Consider the following 23,777-nt stretch of genomic DNA (forward strand, 5'->3'; position numbering starts at 1 on the left):
GACCCCATGGAAAAGCTCGGCCTCTCTCAGCTTCTATGTCTTCATCCTTAAAAGGGACGTAATAAGAGTATGGATTGCAGCAGGTTGTTACCAGGAGCCAATGAGATAAGTCGTATAAAAACAGCTCTCAGAACCCCATTCTCCACCCAGGGCTCGCACCTTCTGGGCACTCATGGCTCTGCTACTGCTAATGTTGTTGTTTCAAGAGGCTTTTTTGATAGTCTCACTGTATCGGCAAATTTAAAACAAAGACAGAATAGAATATAAGCCTACACGTTAAAAATGACACCAAGACAGTGAAATATTTCATTCTGTTTAATCATGTGTAGCAATTGATAAAACTCTCTCTCAATTGTGCTCTATTTTGGAAACGTCCGGAAACACCATTTCTTTTATTTGAGGGTCCAAAATTGTACATGAACATGCTTCCTTTTGCTGCAATGTATATTTTATGCTATGGTTTCCTGCCTGATATGCAGCTAATCCACCAATGTGTTAATTTTAGCTGAAAAAATTAGGTGTGATGCCCCCAGAACAGCCACTGCCAGTGAAATGTAATCGGATCTATCAGATAATGTGGGCCAACAACGGGGACTCCATTAGCAGACAGTATGCTGGCACCGCCGCTCTGAAGGTAAACACCGACGGCCAGCTTTTGTGGGTCATTCTGTGGGACACAGGAGGGGGTTTTAAAACAACCTTCTTTTTGAGAGAAAGCTACTTGGGCTACAGATGGTAGTCTATGTACTTGACTCCTTTCTGGAAAGTTTGGTTCATGCAGGGGTCACGTATTCCAGCTCTCCTAGGGCCAGGAAAAGGGAGCACCCATTAGCTTAAAGGAGGAAATGGGACAGACCTAAGGAAGAGCTCCTGTTGTCTCGGGAGGGGGCTGTTCTGCTTCCTTCTGCGGACAGAGGCCCAGGGTGGCTAGATCTTCCAGTTTCTCAAGGGAGTTTGGAAATCGGGAATTCTGTGTGAAATAATTGGTTTTTGAAATGTTACACGGATAGAACATGTCTGTTGTTAGAATACGGTCCCGAGTATATTTGCCTCTGCTGAAGTTGAATCCCAGTCCTGCCCCTTACTAGCTTCGCAATCTTGAGCAAGTCACTTAACCTCTCTGTGTCTCTTCATTTGTAAAACCGAATAATACTAGACACACTTCAAGACTGTCGTGGGATTATATGAGTTAATGCATGTGAGGGCTTAGACCATTTCCTGGCACTCAGTAAACGCTGACGAAATGTTTTATTATCTTTTTGTGGTTGTTATGAATAAGTCTTTTGAAGATCCTACAGAGCTAATCTTCACAGAATTCAATTTAAATATAAACCATGTTTACTAGGCACCAAATACCCCTTCTGTGGCCAGTAAGAAATGATGGAATTAGTTTACATTAGTTTTATGTTAATTTTCCTTCAAGGTAACAGTTTATCTCTGGATATTTCTTTTCTTTTTTTTAAAGATTATTTATTTATTTATTTTTGACAGGGAGAGAGAGAGATACAGCGAGAGAGGGAACACAAGGAGGGAAGTGGGAGAGGGAGAAGCAGGCTTCCTACTGAGCAGGGAGCCCAATGCCGGGCTGACCTGAGCCGAAGGCAGACACTTAACGACTGAGCCACTGAGGCATTCCTCAGGATATTCCTTACCAAAAATTGTATCAAGTCTTGGGGCGCCTGGGTGGCTCAGTGGATTAAGCCGCTGCCTTCGGCTCAGGTCATGATCTCAGTGTCCTGGGATCGAGCCCCACATCGGGCTCTTTGCTCAGCAGGAGCCTGCTTCTCTCTCTCTCTCTGCCTGACTCTCCGCCTACTTGTGATTTCTCTCTCTGTCAAATAAATAAATAAAAATCTTTAAAAAAAAAAAAATTGTATCAAGTCTCAACAGGCCATCAAATCCATCTTCTGGTTGAGTGATAAATATAAAAAAGCTTTTTATTAATTAAGGAAATTGGACTTTCGAAGTCCTTGTACAAGTTACTGATTAAAGAGAAATACTAGAACATCTAAATATATAAAGCAATTACTAACAAAATTAAAAGGAAGAATAAATAGCAGTACAATAATAGTAGGGGACTTTATTTTATTTTTTCAAGATTTCATTTATTTGAGAGAGACAGAGCACAATCAGAGAAGGGGAGAAGCAGACTCCCTGCTGAGCAGGGAGCCCAATGTGGGACTCGATCCCAGGACCCTGAGATCATGACCTGAGCCGAAGGCAGACGCTTAACTGACTGAGCCACCCAGGCACCCCAGTAGGGGATTTTAATACCCCATTCTCCACAGTGGATCATCCAGGGAGAAAATCAATAAGGAAATAGTAAATTTGAGCAGGACGGTAGACCAGCTGGACCCAGCAGACGTATATAGAAAATTTCATCTAGGAACAGCAGAATACATATTCTTCAGAAGCACATGTGGAACATTTTCCAGGACACATGATAGGTTAGGCCACAAAACAAGTTTTAACAAGGTTCAAAAAGATAGAAGGTGTTTCGGGTATCTTTTCTGACCACAGTGGTGGTCAGAAATGAATGAAAATGAATGTGAAATGAAAATAGAAATCGGTAATAGAAAAATTAGAAAATTCATAAATATGTGGAAATTAATACACTCCTGAACAATCACTGGGTCAAAGAAGAAATCAAAAAGGGTTAAATTAAAAAAAACAACAACAACCCAACTTGAAACAAATGAAAATGGAAACACAACTTAGGGAATGTGGCAAAAGCAGTTCTAAAGGGAAAGTTTATAGCTATAAATGCCTACATTAAGAAAAAAGAAAGATCTCAAACAACCTAACTTTACTAGAACTAACTTTACAACAAACTAGAAAAAGAAGAAAGTAAGCCCAGAGTTATCAGAAAGAAGGAAATAATAAAGTTTAGAACAGAAATATTTGAAAGGGAGACTAGGAAAAACAATAGAAAAGATCAACAAAACTAAGAGTTGGTTTTCTGGCACAACTTTTTTATTTTATTTTATTTTTTGTTTTGAAGAGTTGGTTTTCTGAAGAGATAAAATCAACAGACCTTTAGCTAGACTTATCAAGAGGAAAAAGGACTCAAAATTATAAATGAAAGTGACATTACAGCTAATATCACAGAAATACATAGAATCACAGGTGCCTGCTCTGAACAGTTATATGCCAACAAATTGGACAATTTAGAAGGAAGGGATACATTTTTAGAAACATACAACGTACCAAGACTGACTTTCGAAAAGATAGAAAATTGGAGCAGACCAACGAGTAAGGAGATTTGATGAATCAGTAAGCAAAACCTCCCAAGAAAGAAAAGCCTAAGACCAAATGGTTTCACTGGGAAATTCTACCAAATATTTAAAGAAGAATTAATGCCATTCCTTCTCAAGTTCTTCCCAGAAATGCTGCATGATCTCATTTATATGAAGGATCTAAAAAAACCAAACTCAAAAAGAAGACTTTTGTGCTTGCCAGGGGTGGGGGGAGATGGAGAGATGATTAAGCGGCACAGACTTCCAGCTAAGTCACTGCCCTCTAGGGACTTGCTCCGACACTGCTGTTGTGAAAAGCAAGAGAAACAAAACAAAACCATTTAAATCTTCGTTGGCTCATTCTACAGCGATTATAATGGGCAGCAAGGGACAGAACTCTCTGCTCTTGCTCCCCATATACACACGTCCACACACACTGGTTTCATCCCATTGTAATAAACTCTAGGGCACTGTCCACACTTTCCCACATCAGAAATTTGTGATTTTTGAGTATCATACAAGTTTGAGGCTTGAAAATCTTCTTTTTGTTATATAGGAAGTTTGACCTGTAAATTATAGAAATTCTACAGACTGCCAAGAGAGGATTTACTTTAAAGCACCATCCAACTGTGAAGACTTGATGCCACAAATAGCACTTTAATTATTTGATGTGCTTGGGTCACAGCCAAATACTAGTAGATATTTTAACTTAACTACATTATTTAGAAGTTATAATAAAAAGCCTACAGAATTTTGGCCTTGTATTAAAAGCCCACACTGACTCTGGGGACATTCTTGTGTTTTGAATCAATTGTCAAAATGACTTTTTCCTTGACAGGGTGACTTCACAAGGACAGGAGAAAGGAAGTTAGCAGGAGTTATGAAAGATGGTGTTAACTCAGCAAATAGGTATTACCTGAATCGGTTTAAGGATGCATATAGGCAAGCTGTTATAGGTAAGAAACCTAAATGCTTTTCTTTCTTTAAAATTTGTTATTCCTCTGTGACTAGGGTTTCACAGAAACCAACTTTATTAATATAGTTCATGTTTTATAATATACTTGTGTTTCTATATTCAGCATCTTACCCAAGAAATCAAGTTCAGATTTTTACATGACTAGAATTTGATGAATTTTTTAGACTGAGGCAACAAAAGCAACCACTCATTTCCATACGTATTTTTCGGGTTGCTGTTCATGTCACAGAAAGCAGAGTTGAGGTCCTGGAGTATGGAACAAGGTAGCCTAGAGCCTCATCAACTGAACATTCCACATTCAATTTGTTTTTCCATTACTCAGGGCTGTGAGATGTAATGAGAGGTCTTGCTTTCCCCCACATGACATTTATCATGTGTTCTTGCTGTGGACAGCACAGCATCCTTTCCTGTAAGAATGAATGAACATAGTATCAGCCTATCAGATTTAGGGATAATCCTAACCAATTCTTATCATTATTTGGAAGAGGAAATGGAGGGTAGCTTGCCCAGTGCAATATATACGTTGGCAAATTTTTTTAAATTTAATTTGCATGGAAGTATTACCTCATAGGATTAAAGTAAATGCAGAGCCTTCTGGACTAAAACCAAAGTAACAGCTTGTCCTGTGGTCTCTGGGAATATTTTTTAAATCCTATTTTTTAATCTGATTTTTTGTCATACATGACATAGTAGGGCCTCGGCACAGGCCAGTTAGGAATTTGAGATGTCTAGTGTAAAGAAGTTTGGTTTTTGCCACAGGAAGGATTTGTGTTGACTGGAAAGCTGGATTTTAGCAGTTTAATCAGGGAAAAATAGGATACCTTTCCTCCGTTGATTGACCTAGCGGCTGTTATGTCACTGCAGACCCAGGCTCTGTGTCTCTGTCTCTGTCCACAACATTAGCTTCACCTGAATCCTGAAGCTGGATTTCTTCAGAGGTGAGAGAGAGAGAGAGGCCAGTAGCAGTCTGAGCCTACTGTTTCCCCTCGTAAGGCCAGTGGTCGGCATCTCTGTCCCAGAAGCTGGCGGTCTCTGTCCCGCCCATCTGTGGGGAATGGATTACAGTGCTTCCTAAAGCTAGAGCTGCATGCCACAGCATGACTAAGTTAGCTTGTCTGTTCAGATTCTATGCCCGTTTTATTTTTATTTTATTTTTCATTTTTTAAAGTTTTAAAAAATTTGACAGAGAGAGAGTACAAGCAGGGGAACAGCAGGGAGAGGGAGAAGCAGGCTCCCACTGAGCAGAGAGCCCGACGTGGACTCCATCCCAGGATTCTGAGATCATGACCTGAGCCAAAGGCAGACACCCCACTGACTGAGCCACCCAGGCATCCCCCATGCCCATTTTAAAATCGGCTTGTCTTTGTTATTGAGTTGTAGGAATTCTTTATATATTCTGAATTCAGGTCCCTATAAGATGATTGTAAATACTCTCACCCATTGTGTGGGTTGTCTTTTCACATTCATGATCTTGCCCTTGAGACACAAAAGTTCTTGTGATGATATCCACTTTGTTGATTTTTCTTGTTTTTGTTGCTTGTGATTTTAGTGTCATATCTAAAACAAAAAAGCCATATCCAAGACCACCAACATTCATGCCTATGTTTTCTTATGAGTTCTGTTGTTTTAAATGTTATAGCCAAGTAAGATGATGATAGATATTAACACTTTCTACTCTAGATTTGATGCAAGGCATTCCAGTGACGGAAGATCTTTATTCCATATTTACCAAGGAGAAAGAACATGAAGCTTTGCACAAGGAGACTCAGAGAAGCCACCAGGAACTGATTAGCCAGCTGCTACAAAGTTATATGAAGTTACTGCTGCCTGATGATGAAAAGTTCCATGGGGGCTGGGCCCTCATTGACTGTGACCCTAGGTGAGTTGGACTGATGTTCTAGTAACTAAGGACACTAGTACTAGTGGTCATCCATAAAGCTAGGGACATGGATGTGTGATGCGTGACAGTTTTCAGATACAGGGCTGGTCACTAAATCAAGCTGACTGAGGCACTCACCTTGGGTGCAAAATTAAGGGGGCATTACAACAACACAGTAATGAAGAAAAATACTTTAAAGCAATATTTGATGTTTTAAAAAATCCAAATTGTAGAACTGCCATTCATAGCTGACTTGATTTCTAATCCTGTAATTCCCATGTAAAGTTGGTATCCTAGGTGAGGAGGTTAAAACTATGTGAAGTGTGTTTAGCTCTGCTATTTAAAGCTTGCTACAAGCAAGGTGTTAGCTGCTTGCTAGTTTTTGTCTTGCCTCCTGTGTTTCCCACTATTACTGTTTTACTAGAAACTGCTGCCTTTGAAGCTGTAAGACAAGGTGATGCGGACGGAGTAGATAATGAAGCTGGTGCTTTGGAATCAGTGACTTTGAAGGTCATGTTTTTGTTTGTTGTCTTCGAGAAAAGGCCGAGACCTGCCTATCAAGTGTCTTGGTATCTTTGTGGTAATGGGAGAACTTTGACACCCTGTGGCTGGTCCCGGTGTTGGCCCCTTTGGGAGGCACAGGTGATCTGGAGCCTTCCATTTGGGCCCTGGAGGAGCTGGAGCAGGAGCCAGCAGTGTTTCAGAACAGTCTTTTCTTCTGCCTTTCATTCCAGAGGAGATGCTTTTTCAGATACAGAGTAATTACCGTCTTCAGATTCACTTCATTTTCATCTCAGGTGGATGACTCTCTGATGGATATCACGCGTCCATTGGAATTTCCAAAATTAACTGTGTGTCTGCATCGTGATTACACAGTTCTTTAAGAACCCGCTTTGTTAGCTCTTCTCTACTTCATCTTGTGGTTGCCATGCTTTATAATACTGATAAAATTTCTTTAAAGTCGCCACTGGTATTTTTCTTCATTTGCAAAAGCTTGGATATTTTGTAGATGGACAGTTTTCCCCTGAAGGTATATGTGGAAACTGGCTCTTTGGTTAGCTGAGTTGCTACAGAACGCTTGTACAGTCTATCAGCTGAGCCAGAGCCGTGGACCCAGAGCAAGACGACTCTGACGGAGCAGGGAGAAGCAGCTCTGGGAAGGCCTGTGCCGGCTCACAGCCAGCCAGCCAGCCGTCAGGCTTGGGGTCTTCAGTAGTTAGTACCTGTCTGCCTTAGCCATTTACTCCTGGGTTCAGTGTATATGTTTTTAAAAACACCTTTAAGATATAATTCATTATCCATCCACTTAAAGCATACAATTTAATAGCTTTTAGTATAGTCACATTTGCACTGCTCTCAGAGAAAGCCCTGTACTCACTAGCGATCACTCCCTCCCTATTCTCCTTCCCTATGGCCAGACAACCACTAATCTACTTTTTGTCTCTATAGATGTCCCTGTTTTGGACATTTCATATAAATGGGATCACATAACATGTTCCCTTTTGTGACTGGCTTCATTCCTCCTTATAGCTGAATGGTATTCCGTCCTGTGGTTAGAGCCCATTTTGTCTGTTTTCTTCCACGATGGGCATTTAGGTTGTTTCCACCTTCTGGCTTTAGTTAATAGTAATACTGTTTTGGTTTGAACACCAGTTTTTATCTGGGGGTACATACCTAGGAGTGGAAATTGGTGGGTCATGTGTAATTCTGTTCTTAACTTCTGGGAAACCACCAAGCTGTTCTCCACAGTGACTGCACCATTTGACATTCTCACCAGCAGTGTATGAGGGTTCCAATTTTTCCACCTCCTCGCTAATACTTTTTCCTTTTCCTCCCCTCCCCCCCTTTTTAAAAAAAATTGTACTCCTTCTAAGGGGTGTGAAGTGGTATCTCACTGGTTTGGGTTTGCACTTCCCTACTAACAAAGGATGGGAAGGATTTTTTCTTGTGTTTCTTGGCCATTTGTATATTTTTCTTAGAAAACTGTTGAAATCCTTTGCCCATTTTAAAAACTGGTGTGTGGTTTTTTGTTGTGGAGTTGAGCTACGTGTTTTGGTAAATAAACTTTTACAGGGGCTAGGGCTAGGGTTTGCGTGAGCGAAGTGAGCAAGCTTGTACAGCTACAGGGTCGGATCCTGTCTTTATCTAAAACGCTGGTGTTTTGTTCGTCGTATTTTGGAATTTTGATTTTTTTTTTAAGTATTGCACTAACAATTATCTTGATGGCTGGGTGTTTTTGACGACCTCTGAAATTTTGCGCCAGAGACTTGCCGCACTGCAGTCGCAGCCGCTTAACTCTCTGGCAAAAAACCAGTTCCGGCCGCAGTTGGCAAACACACGCAGCCCTGCCGCAGCGGGAAGGGCCCGCTCCTGGCGCCTGCTCTCTGCCCTCCCCTCCCGCGCGGCCCCGCGCCGTCCCCACACTGCCCGCGGGCCTCCCCGGCTCCGCCACCGTGGCCTGTTCTGTTGCAGCCCCGAGCTCGGCTAGGACCGCCCGTGGCCGGCCCCGGGCACGGAGGCCTGCGGGTCCCGCCGCTCCTTCCCCCAGCCCTGTGCCCCGTTGCCGCCAAAACACTGGGATCTTGGTGACAGGTGCCTGCGGGCGCGCTCCGGGTCCCGAGAGGAGCCGGGAAAGTGGAAGGACGCCCGGCGTCCTGCCCAGCTGCCCATCGGGACCTGCACCGACCCACTCCTTATTTTGCCCAGCTCTACCGGACCCGCTTTTTCCACCCCGAGTGCAGGACCACTTCCCCCGGTTCAGAGGAGCAGCCGCGCTGTTGGGCGTGTGAGCGCAGGAGAGCGCAGTGCCGCAGCCACCCGCGTCCCTTGGGTGACGACCCCTTGGGTGTGGGCGCGGTCCGGTGGGGGTCCGGTGAGGGTCTGGTGAGGGTCCGGCGGGGGTCCCGGGCACTGCGGGCTCCTCGGCGCCCCGCCCCACCGAGGGGCGGGCGTTGTGCGGGGGCGGACTGGCGGGGGCGGACTGGCGGGGGCGGACTGGCGGGGGCGGGCGCGCATGCGCACTGGGCGGGTGCCGCGGCAGCGGGGGCGGCCGGAAGCGAGTGGCGGCTCCTGGGCGGGGCTTGGCTCTGCAGTTGCCGCAGTTGCCGCAGTCTCCGCAGTCGCTGCAGGCGCGAGGTCGGGTGCAGGCGGCTCTGACTGAGCTTCGACTTCTCGACGGACGGACTGACTGACTGACGGACGGACACCATGCCGCGCTCCCACAGGCCTCCGCCAACCGCCCAGCGGCCCGCCAACGCCACAGGCAATGCCACTGGCAACGCTGCCGAGCCCAAGCCCGAAGGCGGCAGCCTGGCCACGACTTTCAAGATTTTTCTCCTTTTTGCAGGACTGATGGTTAAAGTTCCTGTGGGCTTGTATTTTTCCTGCAAATTGCTCCTTTTCCAGAGTCTCCTGTTAATGTCTCCTGACGACAGTGGCTTTTACGCGACCATCGTGGCGGTGGTGGGGCTGCATGTGGTGCTGGCGGTGTTCGTGTTCATCGTGTGGAAGGAGGGCATGCCCGACTGGCAGGAGAACAAGAACGAGTAGAGCAGCCCGGGAGCTGCGACCGCGGGGGGTGGGGAGCCTGGGGGGGTCTTTCTTTTCTCATCCGTGTTGACAGTCGTGTCCGTTGTGCGCTTCGGGGGAGGGTGGGGGGAGGGACTCTTTACTGCGGCGGCGACCCCAGTAAAACCGCGGGTGGGGGGTGGGGGGCTGTTTCCTGACCGCCTGTTGCGTGCCCAGTGCTTTGTGTTCAGACATAGTGTTTGTGACTGAGGATCCGGGAGGACTGGTGTAGATACGACCGCCCGGGCGGGGGCGGGGCGGGGGGGGGCCGCGCTGGCTCGGACGCGTAGACTCGGAGCCGGGAACATGTGTGCAGACGTGACTGCGGAGGCTCGGCGGGGGCGCCCGCGGCCGGCGCGCGTGTAAGTACCGCGGCGGGCGCGGGTGGGCGCGGGGCTCCGCACGCGGGGGCCTCGGGCTGTCGGGTCCTGGCGTCTCAGTCGTCGTATTTTTCGGTAGTATTTTGGGTGAAAACTGAGGGGAATGTGTTACGTTAGCGTGAGCCCGCCGGCGGTCGGCTGCGACGAGGGGCCGCTGATGTAAATTACTGCGGGTTCCAAGTTTGGTGCGTTTGTCCCCGCAGTACGCAGGAGACGATGACCTCATTCTGACGCAGCTGAAGGATGTGACTTCCATCGACAAGTGATTTTTCCCCCTACTGTTTTCCATTTGTTTTTCAGTAGCATTTTGGTAAATCTTGGCAAATAGGGATGAAATTCAAAGGGAGTATAGTGGAATTTTGAGACTAATTAGAATGTAGATTGATTCCCACCTTGTGATTAGAGGTTGTTGATATTACATGACTTAGAGAAGTTTTGAGTTCACATTTTGCCTGCTTTATCTGTTGTTTTTTTGTAGATTTTATATGTCAACCATTTTTTTATTAGTAATCTTACAGAAATGTATTTTCCTGTACGTTTAATGAATTCATCAACACTCATCTAGTTTCCGACCCTTTGTTATTTGATTTGTGAGTGGTGGTAAAATACAGCAAAACGGACTTAGAAGAAGGAAATGTTTACTCGTTCTTTAAAAGGCAAATAAATTGATAAATCTGGAGTAAGAAATACAGAGTGGTTTGGGCTCGGTCCCAATTTTTGCATCTAAATCTATGTATTTTTATCTATACATAACTATGTAATTTTTTTTTTTTCAAAAGATGCATCCTACATGTGTAAAAATATCCTTCCCTTGCAGTGCCCTTTTGATGATTAGGTCTTGTGAGATAATCTAGACGTTTTCTTCCTCTGAGCCTGAGGGTTTCCCTTTCTTCCCAATCCCCTTTCCCTGGAAATTATCTTCTTTCCCTGAATCCTCCCACCTCCTTGACCACCACTCTCTGAGAAGGGACCTCTTCTCAGCTGCAGCCCTTTCCTGACACCCCCCCACCCCCACCCCCCCCCACAAAACTCAAACTGCCCCCCCCATGGATAGATTGTATGCATCTGACTTCAAAAGTGGGATTCACTGATTGATTTTCTACCACCCCCCCCACACACAATGATCTTAAGTGGTTCTGCTATAGGGGTAATCTTGATGAAAATGCAGATAAAGATGAAAATATTTAATTCCCTGTGTCATGTCTGTTTAGCCTCATTGATGCTACTCACAGAGATGTGGATGTGCTGTTACTGCTTTCTAACTCTGCCTACTACGTGGCCTAGTAAGTTGTTTGATTTAAAGCTTTTAATGGTTCTTGTAATATGAGTACATTTCCTTATTAGGGTCCATGACATTAACAATCTGGTTTTTATATATTTTAAGGAACTTCATGGAACCCTACATAACTGTTACATCACTGTTAATTTGAGAATGTGATTTTAGCACTTAGCTTATTTAATATTCTTTTAGCACTTAGCTTATTTCCTATATCTCATGTTTTGAGGTACTCCATATACTTTTTAGTAACTATACATTTTTTATTACTATACAATACATATTTCTCCATTGTTTAGCACTGATACTTCCATTTCATTGCTATTAGCAATGAAATAGTTGTCTTTGTGCAGATAATTGTGTTTGTGTACACACACACACACATATGCACACACCTGCCTCTTTGGTTACAAGAGTCTGATCAATTATTATACTTTGTGGTTTACTGCCAGATCTCCAGAAACACTAATTAACAATGCCACCAGCAAAAAAAAAAGGTACTTGCTTGTTTGCCTTACCAAGATCAATTTTTTTTCTCTAAGTAAATTCTTTCTTTCTGGCCTTTTACGAACAATTTTTTAAGTACAATTTTTTTAAGTCATTGGCCCAGGTGCCCATTGGCATTGATTATATGGATTTTTTATTCTTGAGTTTGGGCAGCAGGTTTATCTGCTGTGTTAATCACAAACACATACTTTATGTAGGTGTTTGCCTTTGCCTTCCTTTTAGGTTTGTTGGTTTTGTTTTGTAGAAGTTTTTATAAAACAAATTATATTTTGTTAACTGATTTTAGTTTAAGATCCATAAGATGATTCCCCTTTAGCTCTGAACTACATATATGTCAATCTCATTTCATCTAGTTTTTAAATGTTTAAACTCTTTACCCAAGAGTATATTGTGCCCTGGAAGATTTTAACTGCATAGAAGTTGCTCCTATTCTGTCTCAGCTGATGAGCCAAATATGGTTTGATTTTAATCCTATTTTTACTTCCTTTCCCTTTATCCAGTTATGATGATGAAGTTGATAAAGTAAACCAGTATCAACGACTAAGTCTAGAAGACCTGGAAAAAATAGAAATAGGTAAATTTTAACATGCTAACCAAGTCCTAGAAAGCAAATACTTTTCTTCCAAGAGTGGGCCACATTGTTTGAGCAAGCAGTATGACTTACTAAAATCAGAAAAGCATACTGATATTGCAGCTGGTCTATTTCTTAGGACTCACTTCTATTCTTTAGATTAGCGGTAAATGATATGGTCTAGTAATTATTTCTTTAATTGCTTACCTTATGACGATTCACGCAAGGATCAAGAAAGTTTAAATACTTGATACCGAAGAAGAGTCTTTATTTAGTTTCATCAAACCAAATCATCACAATAAGCTTGTATTGTGTACTCTTATTTAGAAGAAATAAGAAAAATGTGCTAAAACCTAACTGATGAATAAGTGTTAGTATTTTGAAGATACAGAAAAATGAATTTTATGTGAAAGGTTTAACCATATTCATTTGGGGTTTTAGGTCCCGAACCCACTCTCTTTGGTAAGCCGAAGTTCTCCTGCATGCGACTGCACTACAGATACAAAGAAACAAGCGGCTATTTCCACACCCTGAGAGCTGTAGTGCGCAGTCCAGAAGAGGATGGGAAAGGTAATGAGGAGATGACCGTATTCGGTGATAACTTTTGATCTGCTCTTCTAAGTCCCAAGTGGAAGTGAGGACAGTCCATACCATTATAAACGGAACATAGCTTTATGACCATGAAGTAGCCACTCTGTCCCCCAGAAAGCAGGGAAATTATTTGAACTGATGTAGTTGGGGTAAGGAAATCTCAGTGTTTGGCCACGGGGTATCAGGGCTGCTTCCTATGAGGCGTGCCTTTCACGGACAGTAGTCAGGGGACATTTCTGTCTTGTTCACCACTGTTGCCTTGGCATCTAACACGGGACAAGTGAGAAGAAACTTTTAATTCCAATTGATTTGGTTCATTTGTCCTTTATTAACTCTTCTGTTAAAATACGTTTTAGAACATTTTGAATTAGTGGGGAGAGTAGTAAACAAGCAATTTTCTGTAAATTTTAGCAAATAAACTTGTATTTAAATGTATGACCACAAATTTCATTTAGGGGTCTGAATTACAAGTGCTATTTTAGTATGTTTTTGGAGAAACTGACAAGCAGTTGTGTTTGGGTTTCAGATACTCTTCAGTGCATTGCAGAGATGCTACAGATAACCAAGCAAGCCATGGGATTAGATGTACCTATAATTGAGAAGAAACTTGAGAGGTAAGTATACTACTACAATTTTCTCAAGTATAAAAAAAGTATTATCCAAAGTCCCATTTCTTTAGAAGTATTTGCAAAATGGGGAGAAATCAAATTGTGGTGTAACATACTGGTATTTAGACTGAGATGTGTCAAATTTCTGTGGATCAAAAAGTAATACTTTTAAAATTTGCTCTTCTGAGAGTCCATCTAGAAGTACATTATTTGTGGCCATAATTTAACCAACTTTAAAACATACTCGCTGTCATTTTCTCTATGAACGCCAGTGGGTTAAGAATGCCTATAGATTATTTCACATTAAAATTTGGATTTCCCACCTGCTTATGTTTCATGGTCCACATTCGACTAAAGAGCAATTTGCTTATCTAGAGAAAAATTGTTCAGTCTTGTGTTAGTAGAGAGAATGGGTTCCACAGCTCTTTAACATCCTAATTTTTATCAAACGCTCATGACCAGTAAGTCCATACTGAGGCATGTGGCAAATACCAGTCACTTTAGCTTGTATTTGTAGCTATCATGAAGGATGCCAAATGAGAAAACCCTGTGTTAAATATGCTGTATCTTTTAAAATAATTGTAGGTAATCTACAGGAAATACAAGGAAACAAATTCTCCCCCCTCCCATCTGAATCCAGCCAAGTTGGAATGGGTGCAGACAGCTTTAGTTAAAATGCTGTACATTCCCATTGATGGTCTGTGTTGGCTTGGCTGGTTGTTTAGGTTGTCAGTGTGGTAGACCTGCCCAAATGGTAGCCACTTGCCACGAAAGTGACCATAGTAGTTCCCCTCCTCCCCCATCCATGTTCCTGTTAACCTGTGGTCAGCCCTGGTCTGGGAGCTCTTGATGCACTGTCCCAGGGCCCGTGTCATATACTTCTTCTCACCATGTAGACACTTACCATCTCACATCCTCCCCAGAAGGGTGAGTAGAGTACAATAAGATATTCAGAGAGATTAACTTTTATTTATAGTCTTATCAATTATTCCTGTTAATCTCTCACTCTGCCTAGTTATAAACTAAACTTTATCACAGGTTATATATGTATAGGGAAAAACATAGTACATATAGGGCTTGATCCTATCCGTGGCTTCAGATGTTGGGGATCTTGGAATATATTCCCCACAGGTAAGGCAGGTGGGAACTGGTGTTGTCTGAATTTGGATCGGGTTTTTTGTTTTTTATTCTCAGAATACACAGAAATGCAGGTTGAGGCAGCATCGAGAGGCTTCTCTCCCTTCCCTTCCTCTACTGCTTTCTCCTCTGAATGCCAAAGAGAACCCAGTTGAAGGAAACATGCAGTAATAATGATCAAATCTAAAGACAAAGTTTTGATCCAGAAGAACTCAACATGATTAACCCAGCTACTGCAAGGAGCTTCCATGTAGGATTAAGATCTTACAGATGTAGTGTTTCCACAGGCTGGCTCTTCACTGCATGGGCTGCTTGAGGGCAGGACATGCAGGAAACTGCTTGCTGGACTGGGGTTAAAGTCACCCAGCCAGGGCACTGTTCCCGTTCAGTGCCCGGGGACAACTTGTCCATGTCATTTATAAAGGCTTCTGATGCCTAGCTGCTGTAAACTGCTAACACAGTGGTTGCTTCAAAGACTTGGTACCAGAAAGAATAAGATCTCTCATTAATCATCTTTTAATAGGGATTATATGTTGAAATATTTTGTACATATTGGATTAAGTATCAAAATTTCATGTTTTTAATATGGCTAGAAAAATTTAAAACTACATCTAGTTTACATTTCTTTTGAACAGTACTGTTCTAGCATCAACTCCAAGGGATTATCTGCATTTATTAGCAGTGCATGGTTTCAGAAATTGGGCCCCAAGTAACAGCTTCCTCTTACAGTAATTAGAACTGGTGTATTGGATTTCAGAGGGAGTGAACTTTTTTCTCTTCTAATTTATAGGAAGAGCAGTAAACCTCACGAAGACATCATTGGCATCAGATCTCAAAACCAAGGCTCTTTGGCACAGGGAAAGAATTTTTTAATGAGCAAATTTTCATCTCTAAATCAAAAAGTGAAACAGACCAAATCTAATGTAAATATTGGCAATCTACGAAAGCTAGGAAACTTTGCCAAACCTGAAATGAAAGTTAACTTTCTAAAACCCAACTTAAAAGTGAATCTTTGGAAGTCAGATAGTAGTCTTGAAACCATGGAAACCACAGGTGTGATGGATAACAAAGTCCAGGCAGAGTCGGATGGGGAAATGTCTTCGGAGAATGACTCCTACCACTCCGATGAATTCCTTACAAATTCCAAATCTGATGAAGACAAACAGCTAGCTAATTCTTTAGAGAGCGTCGGGCCAAGAGACTATGTTCTTCCTAGTTGTGGTATTATTGCTTCCGCGCCTCGGTTAGGCAGCCGGTCCCAGTCCATCAGCAGCACTGATCTTAGCATTCACGTTCCTTCAGAGGCTGCTGCCCCTGGAAGTGGGTCTGGAAAAGGCCAAGAGTCTCCTTTGAAGAAAAGTCCTTCTGCTGACAACATATACATATTGACTGGCTTTGCCAAGCCTGTGGACGTTTACTGCCATAGATTTGTACAAGACGCACAAAACAAAATGACCCAGCTGTCAGAACCAGGGTCTGTTTCTCAGCAGGATAGTGAGGAAGGAAATCAAATGACCAATCAAATTTCTAATGAAGAAACCCAATCTGAATCAGCAGCACAGATACCTTCTCGGCCGTCTCAGTTAGATGTGTCTTTTCCTGCAGCAGGTCCCCAGTACTTGTCCGTCGAACCAGTGCATCCAGCTGTATCTCAAAAGACCCCTGGTTCTGGCTCCAGCACGGCTGAATTTGAGACAGGCCTTCACGTAACTCCTTCTCCTTCAGAGGGCAGTAGCAGCAGAGCAGTCTCTCCCTTTGCAAAGATTCGAAGTTCCATGGTCCAAGTTGCTAGTATCACCCAAGCTGGCTTCACCCAGGGGATCCACTTCGCAGTGGCAAAGGTTCAGAAGAGCCCTGCAGAACCTGAAGGGGTTAATGAAGTCCAGCAAAATGAACTTAAAAATATGTTTACACAATGCCAGACACGAATAATTCAGATTTAATTTTTAGCCACAAAGAATCCTATGGCTTTTATTTAATCCAAAAAGAGGTTTCACATATTAGGCTATTTTAACCTGTTGTTTTTGAAGCTAGGAATGACAAATTCTAATTATGTTTATCGGGAAAGTTTTTAAAAGGAGCTGAACTTGGGCAGATTTCCAGATTTGAGAGCCAGGACGAAAGAAGCGTGTCATCCTAGAACGTGTAAACGTGAGTAGCTCATACACTACAGAGCAGTTGGTGTCTGAAAGTAATTTGGGGATAATGACTTAGAGACATAATAACCTGAACTTTTGTGCAGTGGGAGGATGAGTGAAGCGTAGGAAGTAAACACGAAGGGTGAACATGGACACATTGAGGGGAGTAGCTTTTTCATAATTTGTCTTCTGTTTGTCCATCCATTTCTGTGTTAAATATTTAGTTTTTAGTGACTTTTGAGTGTTACTAGTACGAAGAAGCATTTGAATATTAAAAAACTCTAGTTTTGATGGCTTAACCATTCCCTATTAAGAGTAAACTGAGGTTTACTGGCACTGCAGTCAAGAAAGGTATGCCCATTTGATCCTCATTTTCCCCATAGTCTACTTAAATTTAAAATACTCTGCCCCTTGTACACCCCAAAGTCTAGAATTAAAGACCTGTCAGTCATAAAACCTGAGACACCAGATGTAACTACCAGCACCTATTAAATTATTCTGCTGTTTTTAGGAATGGAAGACTACATTTTATCAGATACTGGTAATTCTTGAAATGAATGTTCAGGTTGTAATTTTTTGCAGGGGAACATTTCTTAACCTCTTGTCTAGACTAAAAACCGCAGAAAATTTAGTCTGATGCACAGCTGTACTAGAACTGATTCATGACTATAATCCTGACCCCATGGAACCGTGGCCTAACAAAAGCCCATACAAGAACGTTGCACACCTTATTCCAAACAAGTATTGGTTTGTCTGGTATCTTTAGAGCCTTACTCTGTTGAAGTGATTCTCAGCTAAACATTATGTCTGTTGTAACTTTGATAAGTATTTCAACATTTGTTATTTATTAGTGGTATCTTTTTTTTGGAAGTGTCAAATCTTGTGACTATTTAAAATAAAACACCATTGTAATTTAAAGTGACAACGTGTATGAGAATTCCTTAAATAATACTTTAAAGATAATGTTGATCTCTAAATCAGGTTAAAAAATTCTTAAGGTTAAGTTTGCTATAACTGATCACTTGGGTCTCAGCCTTTCCAGTATTTTCCTCTTTTAAGTGTTTATATGTAGACTTTAAAAATGAAGTGCATCACAAACCATCGAATTTTAAACATCCAAACACAAACCGAACACTTTATTCTGTTTTTTTCTTCTGGTCTTGAAAGTATTAAAAGTGTGGCACAATGGGAGAGAAAATAAAAGCAAAGGTCAAGTGATAAATGTATCTTTTAAGCTCCACGAAATGTGTCCCAAAGAGATTTGTGGAAACTAAAAAGAAGGCAATGTTTAATTCCAGGCAGGGTGTTATGGTCAGTTTCCCATTGACTCAAATAGGAATAGCAAACGTTCCTGTCCAGTGTGTGGGCAAACCAGGAAAGAAAGGTGGTTCTGAAGCCCAGGTTCCAGGCTCCTTCCCCAGTGGGAACCCAACAAGAGACTGCACAACCTCCCACAGTAAGCTTTTAGTAAAGGTTTCCCATAAGGAGGGCGTCAGACCTTTTCTCACACATCATGGGGTCTTACAATAATGAAAAATAACCCAAAGTACTAATAATTGGGGAAGTTTTGTTTATTTGAAAGAGCATTTTCCCTTCAAGGGAACTTTTCTGCAAGATCAAGCAAATTACGTACTTCTCTTTGGTAAATTACAACTCACGTCTGCACAATAACCGCAGTAACTAATCTACTCTCTGGAATTTTGTTCCCACAAATCCAGTTGAATCTTCATTTTGTTTCTAGAAGATTAAGGAAGTTTACTCTACCAGTTATAAAAATGAAAGCCAGTTAGAATTCTAAATATAAACATTATTTACATTAGTTTGTAAAAATAGATTGGGAGTTTAGGAAAAGTTAAACAGCTAGTCATTTCTACTTCAGTTCATTAGGCATTATGAATTCCTTGCTTTTCAAGCCTGACCCTGTTTCCTTGTTTAGCAATATCAATTTGGAGGGAGTGGGGGAAGGGTGCCCAAACAATACTTACAGGATCCTTTAGCTGATCTGTGTCCCACTAGGTAAGTTACTGGCTTTAAAAAAAAAAACAAAAACAAAAACATTAATCTTCATACATACCCACTGATAACTTAAAAAAATGGTCTAAACTTTCCAAACATTCTTGATACCATAATTACACTACTATACTGTATTAAATTGCTTTCTAAGTATGGATAATGATATTTTTGTTACTTTAAAAACTTTTAGGGGCGCCTGGGTGGCTCAGTGGGTTAAAGCCTCTGCCTTCGGCTCGGGTCATGATCCCAGGTTCCTGGGATCAAGCCCCTAGTCGGGCTCTCTGCTCGGCGGGGAGCCTGCTTCCCTTCCTCTCTCTGCCTGCCTCTCTGTCTACTTGTGGTCTCCGTTAAATAAATAAATAAAACCTTAAAAAAAAAAAAAAAAAACTTTTACATTAGGGGCACCTGGGTGACTCAGTCACAGTTAAGCTTCTGACTTTGGCTCAGGTCATGATCCTGGTGTCTTGGAATCGAGCCCCGCATCAGGCTCTCTGCTCAGCAGGGAACCTGCTTCCCCCTCTCCCTCTGTTTCTGTCAAATAAATACAGTCTTTAAAAAAAAAAGAAAAAAAAAGTTAAATCTGTAATTGGTCTGGGAAAAACTTACCTATGGCTTTCTTGGGTATTCCTGGATTAGCAGATATGTTCGTTGACTAACACATCTGGAACTAATGGAAAAACTTGCACAAAAGTTTAAAATCCAACACCATCATCAAAGCAACTAAATGACAATTAGGAAAACAATTTAAAACTTTATTTTCTACAGAAGGCATATTTTAAAAAGTTAACTCTGCTTTCTTCCTATTTGGGCAAAACAACCTATCCTAGGGCAGCATTCCTTTAAGTTCCATAAAACAGTGGTTCCCAAATGCATGGGGGTGAAATGAGAAAAACAAGGACAATGTAGGGTTTTTTTTCCAAAAAAGCTGTATTTATTCCATTTAAAGGACTCTCATTCTGAGACTGTCCTTTCATGAAAAAAAAGTGATATAATACAGTGGTTTCTTTCAGATTACTTGGCAAAATACACTGGCAACCCTGTCCCCCAAATTTTTGGAAATGTTACTGGTCCATGGAATCCAAAAGTCTGGGAACCACTGCCATGTAAAAAAGACTAATTCTGTAGGTTATTAACAACTGTTAAGTGGAAAAAAAACTTCTGTGGTCAAATGTTTGGGAAATGATACTACAGAATTTCACACAGTGATGTGAACTAATGGCAGGTACACCCCATTCCCCAAACTTCGACCACTAAACACATTCAGACCCACCGTTAATTGGAAAGACATTGTAAAAATCTCAAGTGAACAACTCGTCTCACTTTGGAATTCCAACCATTTTCAAGTGAAGTTGACATTAGCATCAACAGAGTCTGACTGACCTATGACTTAGCTGAAACTAAGGAAATGGTATCAGCAACATTATCATCAATATTAAACTTTTAATATCAAATACATTTTTGTACATTGTTACTAATTTATATAATTATAAAACAATCAAAAGTTCCATAAAATCAGTAAGGTAAAAGCCCTTACTGAATATTATATAAACTTCGGATGTTACCAGGCTGATTTCAGGAAAAGTCATTGGTTTTTGATACAAATTATCTACAAAACAATGTGGTATAAATGGTATTTGAATTTTACAATAATGTGGCCACAATCTGCCCACTACTCTCCTAGGCGTCAGATCTTTAAAGTTCATTTCCATTCACACATTTCTGCTGCTGAAGCCTGGTTCTTCTTAAAGACTCCAGCTGCTTTGCTCTGAGCCATCGCTCTCTTGACAGTGTTGTCTGACCGGCACTGAGAGACAGAAACCTGGCGTGAAACACAGAAACGGATTTAAGTGTAGACCTAGGACAGGATCTAGTTCTTTTTCTTTCCTTTTTTTTTAAAGAACCTCAGATATGCTGGGTTAGGGGTCACGACCATCTGGCAGCTACAGACAAGTCAAGAGCCAAGTTAGACTTCCACGAAGGGATCTTTGAAGGGTAGAGACAAAAAAGCCAGCCAGTTCCACTGGTCACTGGCCAAACACAATCCCCCTTCACTAAACCCTTAACGGAAAAACCTTTCCACTGGTACAAATCTGAGTTACTCCTAAAAATCAGAAGGTACACACCGAGCTCACTAGAACAGCAATCACGGACACGGACTACTCACCGAGCCACAATGAGCAGCTGGTGGAGGTCATCTGCGGTGATGCTCTGAGGGTCACTCTTGCGCATTTCCACAAAGTCATCTTCAACTGCCTGTACCGAGAGAGTAAGTGGACTTGAGCACGACTGCTTATGAACAAGCACTGTGTATTACGCAGGGAAAAAGTAACAAGGTCCACTGGCCGATGTGCAAACGAGGTATCAGCCCTTCTGCTTAGGCTTCTTCAGAGAAAGGAGGGTCAAAGTCCCGCCTCACCCGCAGGCCAACGCTGCCGACAGAGCAGGCAGACGTCCAGGCAAACATCTGGGTCAGCAATGTGCAAGGCCAACAGGGCAGGGTGACGTCAGCAAAAGTGGCAGAGTGAGGGGGGGCCTCAGAAAATTCTGCCCACCACTGACGGGTACAAGAACACTAGCAAAAACTATCAGAATCTGCTTCTTCTAGAATCTGAAAATTAACCAGAACACAGGGAGCATTTGTTCAAGAAAGAACACTGGGCTCTGGGGCACTTTCATTTTCCCACCCCCCCGCCCCCACGCCCTGAAAAGGGACAGCCTGGAGACCGCAGGAGAGAGTTCAAAGCACCATTCCCGAGATCTGTCACTCTCTGCCGGCGAGAATCCACGTGCAAGGCTGTCTTCATTCAGCCAGACTCGGCTTACCCAAGGTGAACAGCCTCTTCTCCCAGGGAATTTATCAAAATCAGAAGCAATTACTAATCAACCCGGCTGCTTCACACACTGGATAGTAGTTGGGGCAAACAGACAACCCACCAAAATCCTTAAAAGAAAAAACTAGAAAATAAAAAATTTTCCCCCTAAAGCCCCCAAAGGACGATCTCTATCTCCCCAGGAGTGCAGGTCACCCACGTGCAAAAGGCCGCGCGCACACTCTGACTGGAGGAGGCCCTAAGCTGACCTGAGTGAGTGTTCTGTGCAGGCAGAAAGAGAAGAGCGGGTCCCAGCTGTACACTGTGTGCCAGAGTGCTGGAGGCCTGCCCCCTGTGCACACAGGGCCCGGGCCCTTGGCTCTGACTGGGAGACCTGTTCCCAGGCATCTAAGGAAATTAAATTTCTATCTGATCACTGACTGACCAGTGAGCTCGCAGACACTCCAGGAGCCGCATACAAAGAATGCGCTTCACAGAGTTCATTCGAAGAGTCACTAAGCAACAACAAACCCTAGGTGGGGAGGATCCACCGCAGCAGAGCAAAGCTATCCTGGCTTCCACATATCTGGTTTTCAAAACAAAAATGAGACACAGAAACAAGAGTATCTGGACCCCTTCGCTGGAAACAAAGAAGTCAACAGAACGGTACTCGAGGAAGCCCAAATATTGGACTTGCTAGACAAAGACTTTTTTTTTTTGGACAGACAGAGATCATAAGTAGGCAGAGAGGTAGGCAGAGAGAGGGGGAAACAGGCTCCCCGCTGAGCAGAGAGCCGGATGCGGGGCTCCATCCAAGGACCCTGAGATCATGACCTGAGCTGAAGGCAGAGACTTAACCCACTGAGCTGCCCAGGGGCCCTGACTATTTTTTTTTTTTTTCCAATTTTATCTACTTATTTGAGAGGGAGAGAGACTGCGCACAAGCACACACACGAGAGAGCACAAGTGGTGGAGAGGGAGAAGCAGGCTGCACGCTGAGTAGGGACCCTGGTGCGGGGCTCGATCCCAGGACCCTGGGATCATGACCTGAGCCAAAGGCAGATGCTGAACCAACTGAACCAGTCAGGTGCCCCTCGAGAAAGAGTTTAAATCAGCTGTTTAAATATATTCAAAGAACTAGAGAAAACCACATATAAAGAACTAAGACAAAGCATGAGAATGCTGTCACCATGAATAAAAAAGTATCGAGAGAGATAATTTTAAAAGCAAGCAGAGGGGCACCTGGCTGGTTCAGTGGGTTAAGCCGCTGCCTTCGGCTCAGGTCGTTATCCCAGGGTCCTAGGATCGCACCCCGTATCCGGCTCTCTGCTCAGCAGGGAGCCTGCTTCCCTTCCTCTCTCTGCCTGCTGCTCTGCCTACTTGTGATCTCTCTCGAATAAATAAATAAATAAAATCTTTGGGGGTTAAAAAGGCAAGTAGAGGGTTGGCTGGCTCAGTCAGTCAAGCGTCTCTTGGTTTCAGCTCAGATCATGACCCTGGGGTTGTGGGACGGGGCACAGCACTGGGCTCCACGCTCAGTGTGGAGTCTGCTTGGGATCGTTTCTCTCTCCTCCACTCACTCGCTCTCTCTAAATAAAGCCTTAAAAAAAAATAAAATAAAAAGCAAACAAATTCTGAAGCTGAACAAGATGACTGAGACTTAAAATTCCCTGGGAACGAGGCTGAGCCTTGCGCGGCAGGCGGAGAAATGTGCAGAAAGGTGGGCCGCGCGCCGCCGGTCGGTGCGGGAGAAAGCGAAGCGAGGAAGAAAGCAGCACGGGCCCCCGCGACTTGTGAGCCACCGGCACGCGCGCCCGCACTCACAGCAGTGCTGGAAGGAGGAAGGACAAAGAGGCAGAAAGGAATTTCAACAAGTTCATCGGCCAGAGCCTCCCCAAACTCCTCGCGCACTCCGGCCCGACGGGCGCCCACCCGCACACGCGAGCAGCCGGCCCGGCCCGCGGCCTGAGCGCCGCAGCCCCACAGGCGGCGCCCGCGGCCCGGCCGGACCCGGGGAGAGTCTGGACGGCACCAGCGCGGGGGAGCCCCTGAGCCCGAAGCAGCGGCTCCTCGGAGCCCACGGGGCCA

At 43.2% G+C, this 23,777-nt stretch overlaps 2 protein-coding genes across 4 annotated transcripts in view; one reads left to right on the forward strand and one right to left on the reverse strand.

Annotated features, from left to right (window-relative positions):
* Positions 1 to 17,788, forward strand: part of INPP5F (inositol polyphosphate-5-phosphatase F) — a 77,181-nt gene extending 59,393 nt beyond the window's left edge. Inside the window, exons 13-20 of one of the 2 annotated variants that reach the window (XM_032313706.1) lie at positions 506 to 634; positions 4,075 to 4,192; positions 5,893 to 6,091; positions 11,250 to 11,321; positions 12,322 to 12,395; positions 12,834 to 12,962; positions 13,510 to 13,597; positions 15,519 to 17,788. In XM_032313706.1, the coding sequence (XP_032169597.1) occupies positions 506 to 634; positions 4,075 to 4,192; positions 5,893 to 6,091; positions 11,250 to 11,321; positions 12,322 to 12,395; positions 12,834 to 12,962; positions 13,510 to 13,597; positions 15,519 to 16,671 (1,962 nt within the window). In that variant the 3' untranslated portion in view covers positions 16,672 to 17,788. Of the gene's footprint in view, positions 1 to 505; positions 635 to 4,074; positions 4,193 to 5,892; positions 6,092 to 9,904; positions 10,021 to 11,249; positions 11,322 to 12,321; positions 12,396 to 12,833; positions 12,963 to 13,509; positions 13,598 to 15,518 lie in introns of those variants that run through there. The other variant, XM_032313707.1, reaches the window with a different exon arrangement.
* Positions 17,789 to 19,604: 1,816 nt separating this feature from the next.
* The window catches only part of MCMBP (minichromosome maintenance complex binding protein), a 48,591-nt gene continuing 44,418 nt past the window's right edge, over positions 19,605 to 23,777 (reverse strand). The window contains exons 15-16 of one of the 2 annotated variants that reach the window (XM_032313708.1): positions 21,044 to 21,132; positions 19,605 to 20,698 (exon numbers count right to left, since the gene is read on the reverse strand). In XM_032313708.1, the coding sequence (XP_032169599.1) occupies positions 20,572 to 20,698; positions 21,044 to 21,132 (216 nt within the window). In that variant the 3' untranslated portion in view covers positions 19,605 to 20,571. The remainder of the gene's footprint in view (positions 20,699 to 21,043; positions 21,133 to 23,777) is intronic. The other variant, XM_032313710.1, reaches the window with a different exon arrangement.

Source organism: Mustela erminea, chromosome 14 (genome assembly GCF_009829155.1).
Source record: "Mustela erminea isolate mMusErm1 chromosome 14, mMusErm1.Pri, whole genome shotgun sequence".
Taxonomy (NCBI): Eukaryota; Metazoa; Chordata; class Mammalia; order Carnivora; family Mustelidae; genus Mustela; species Mustela erminea.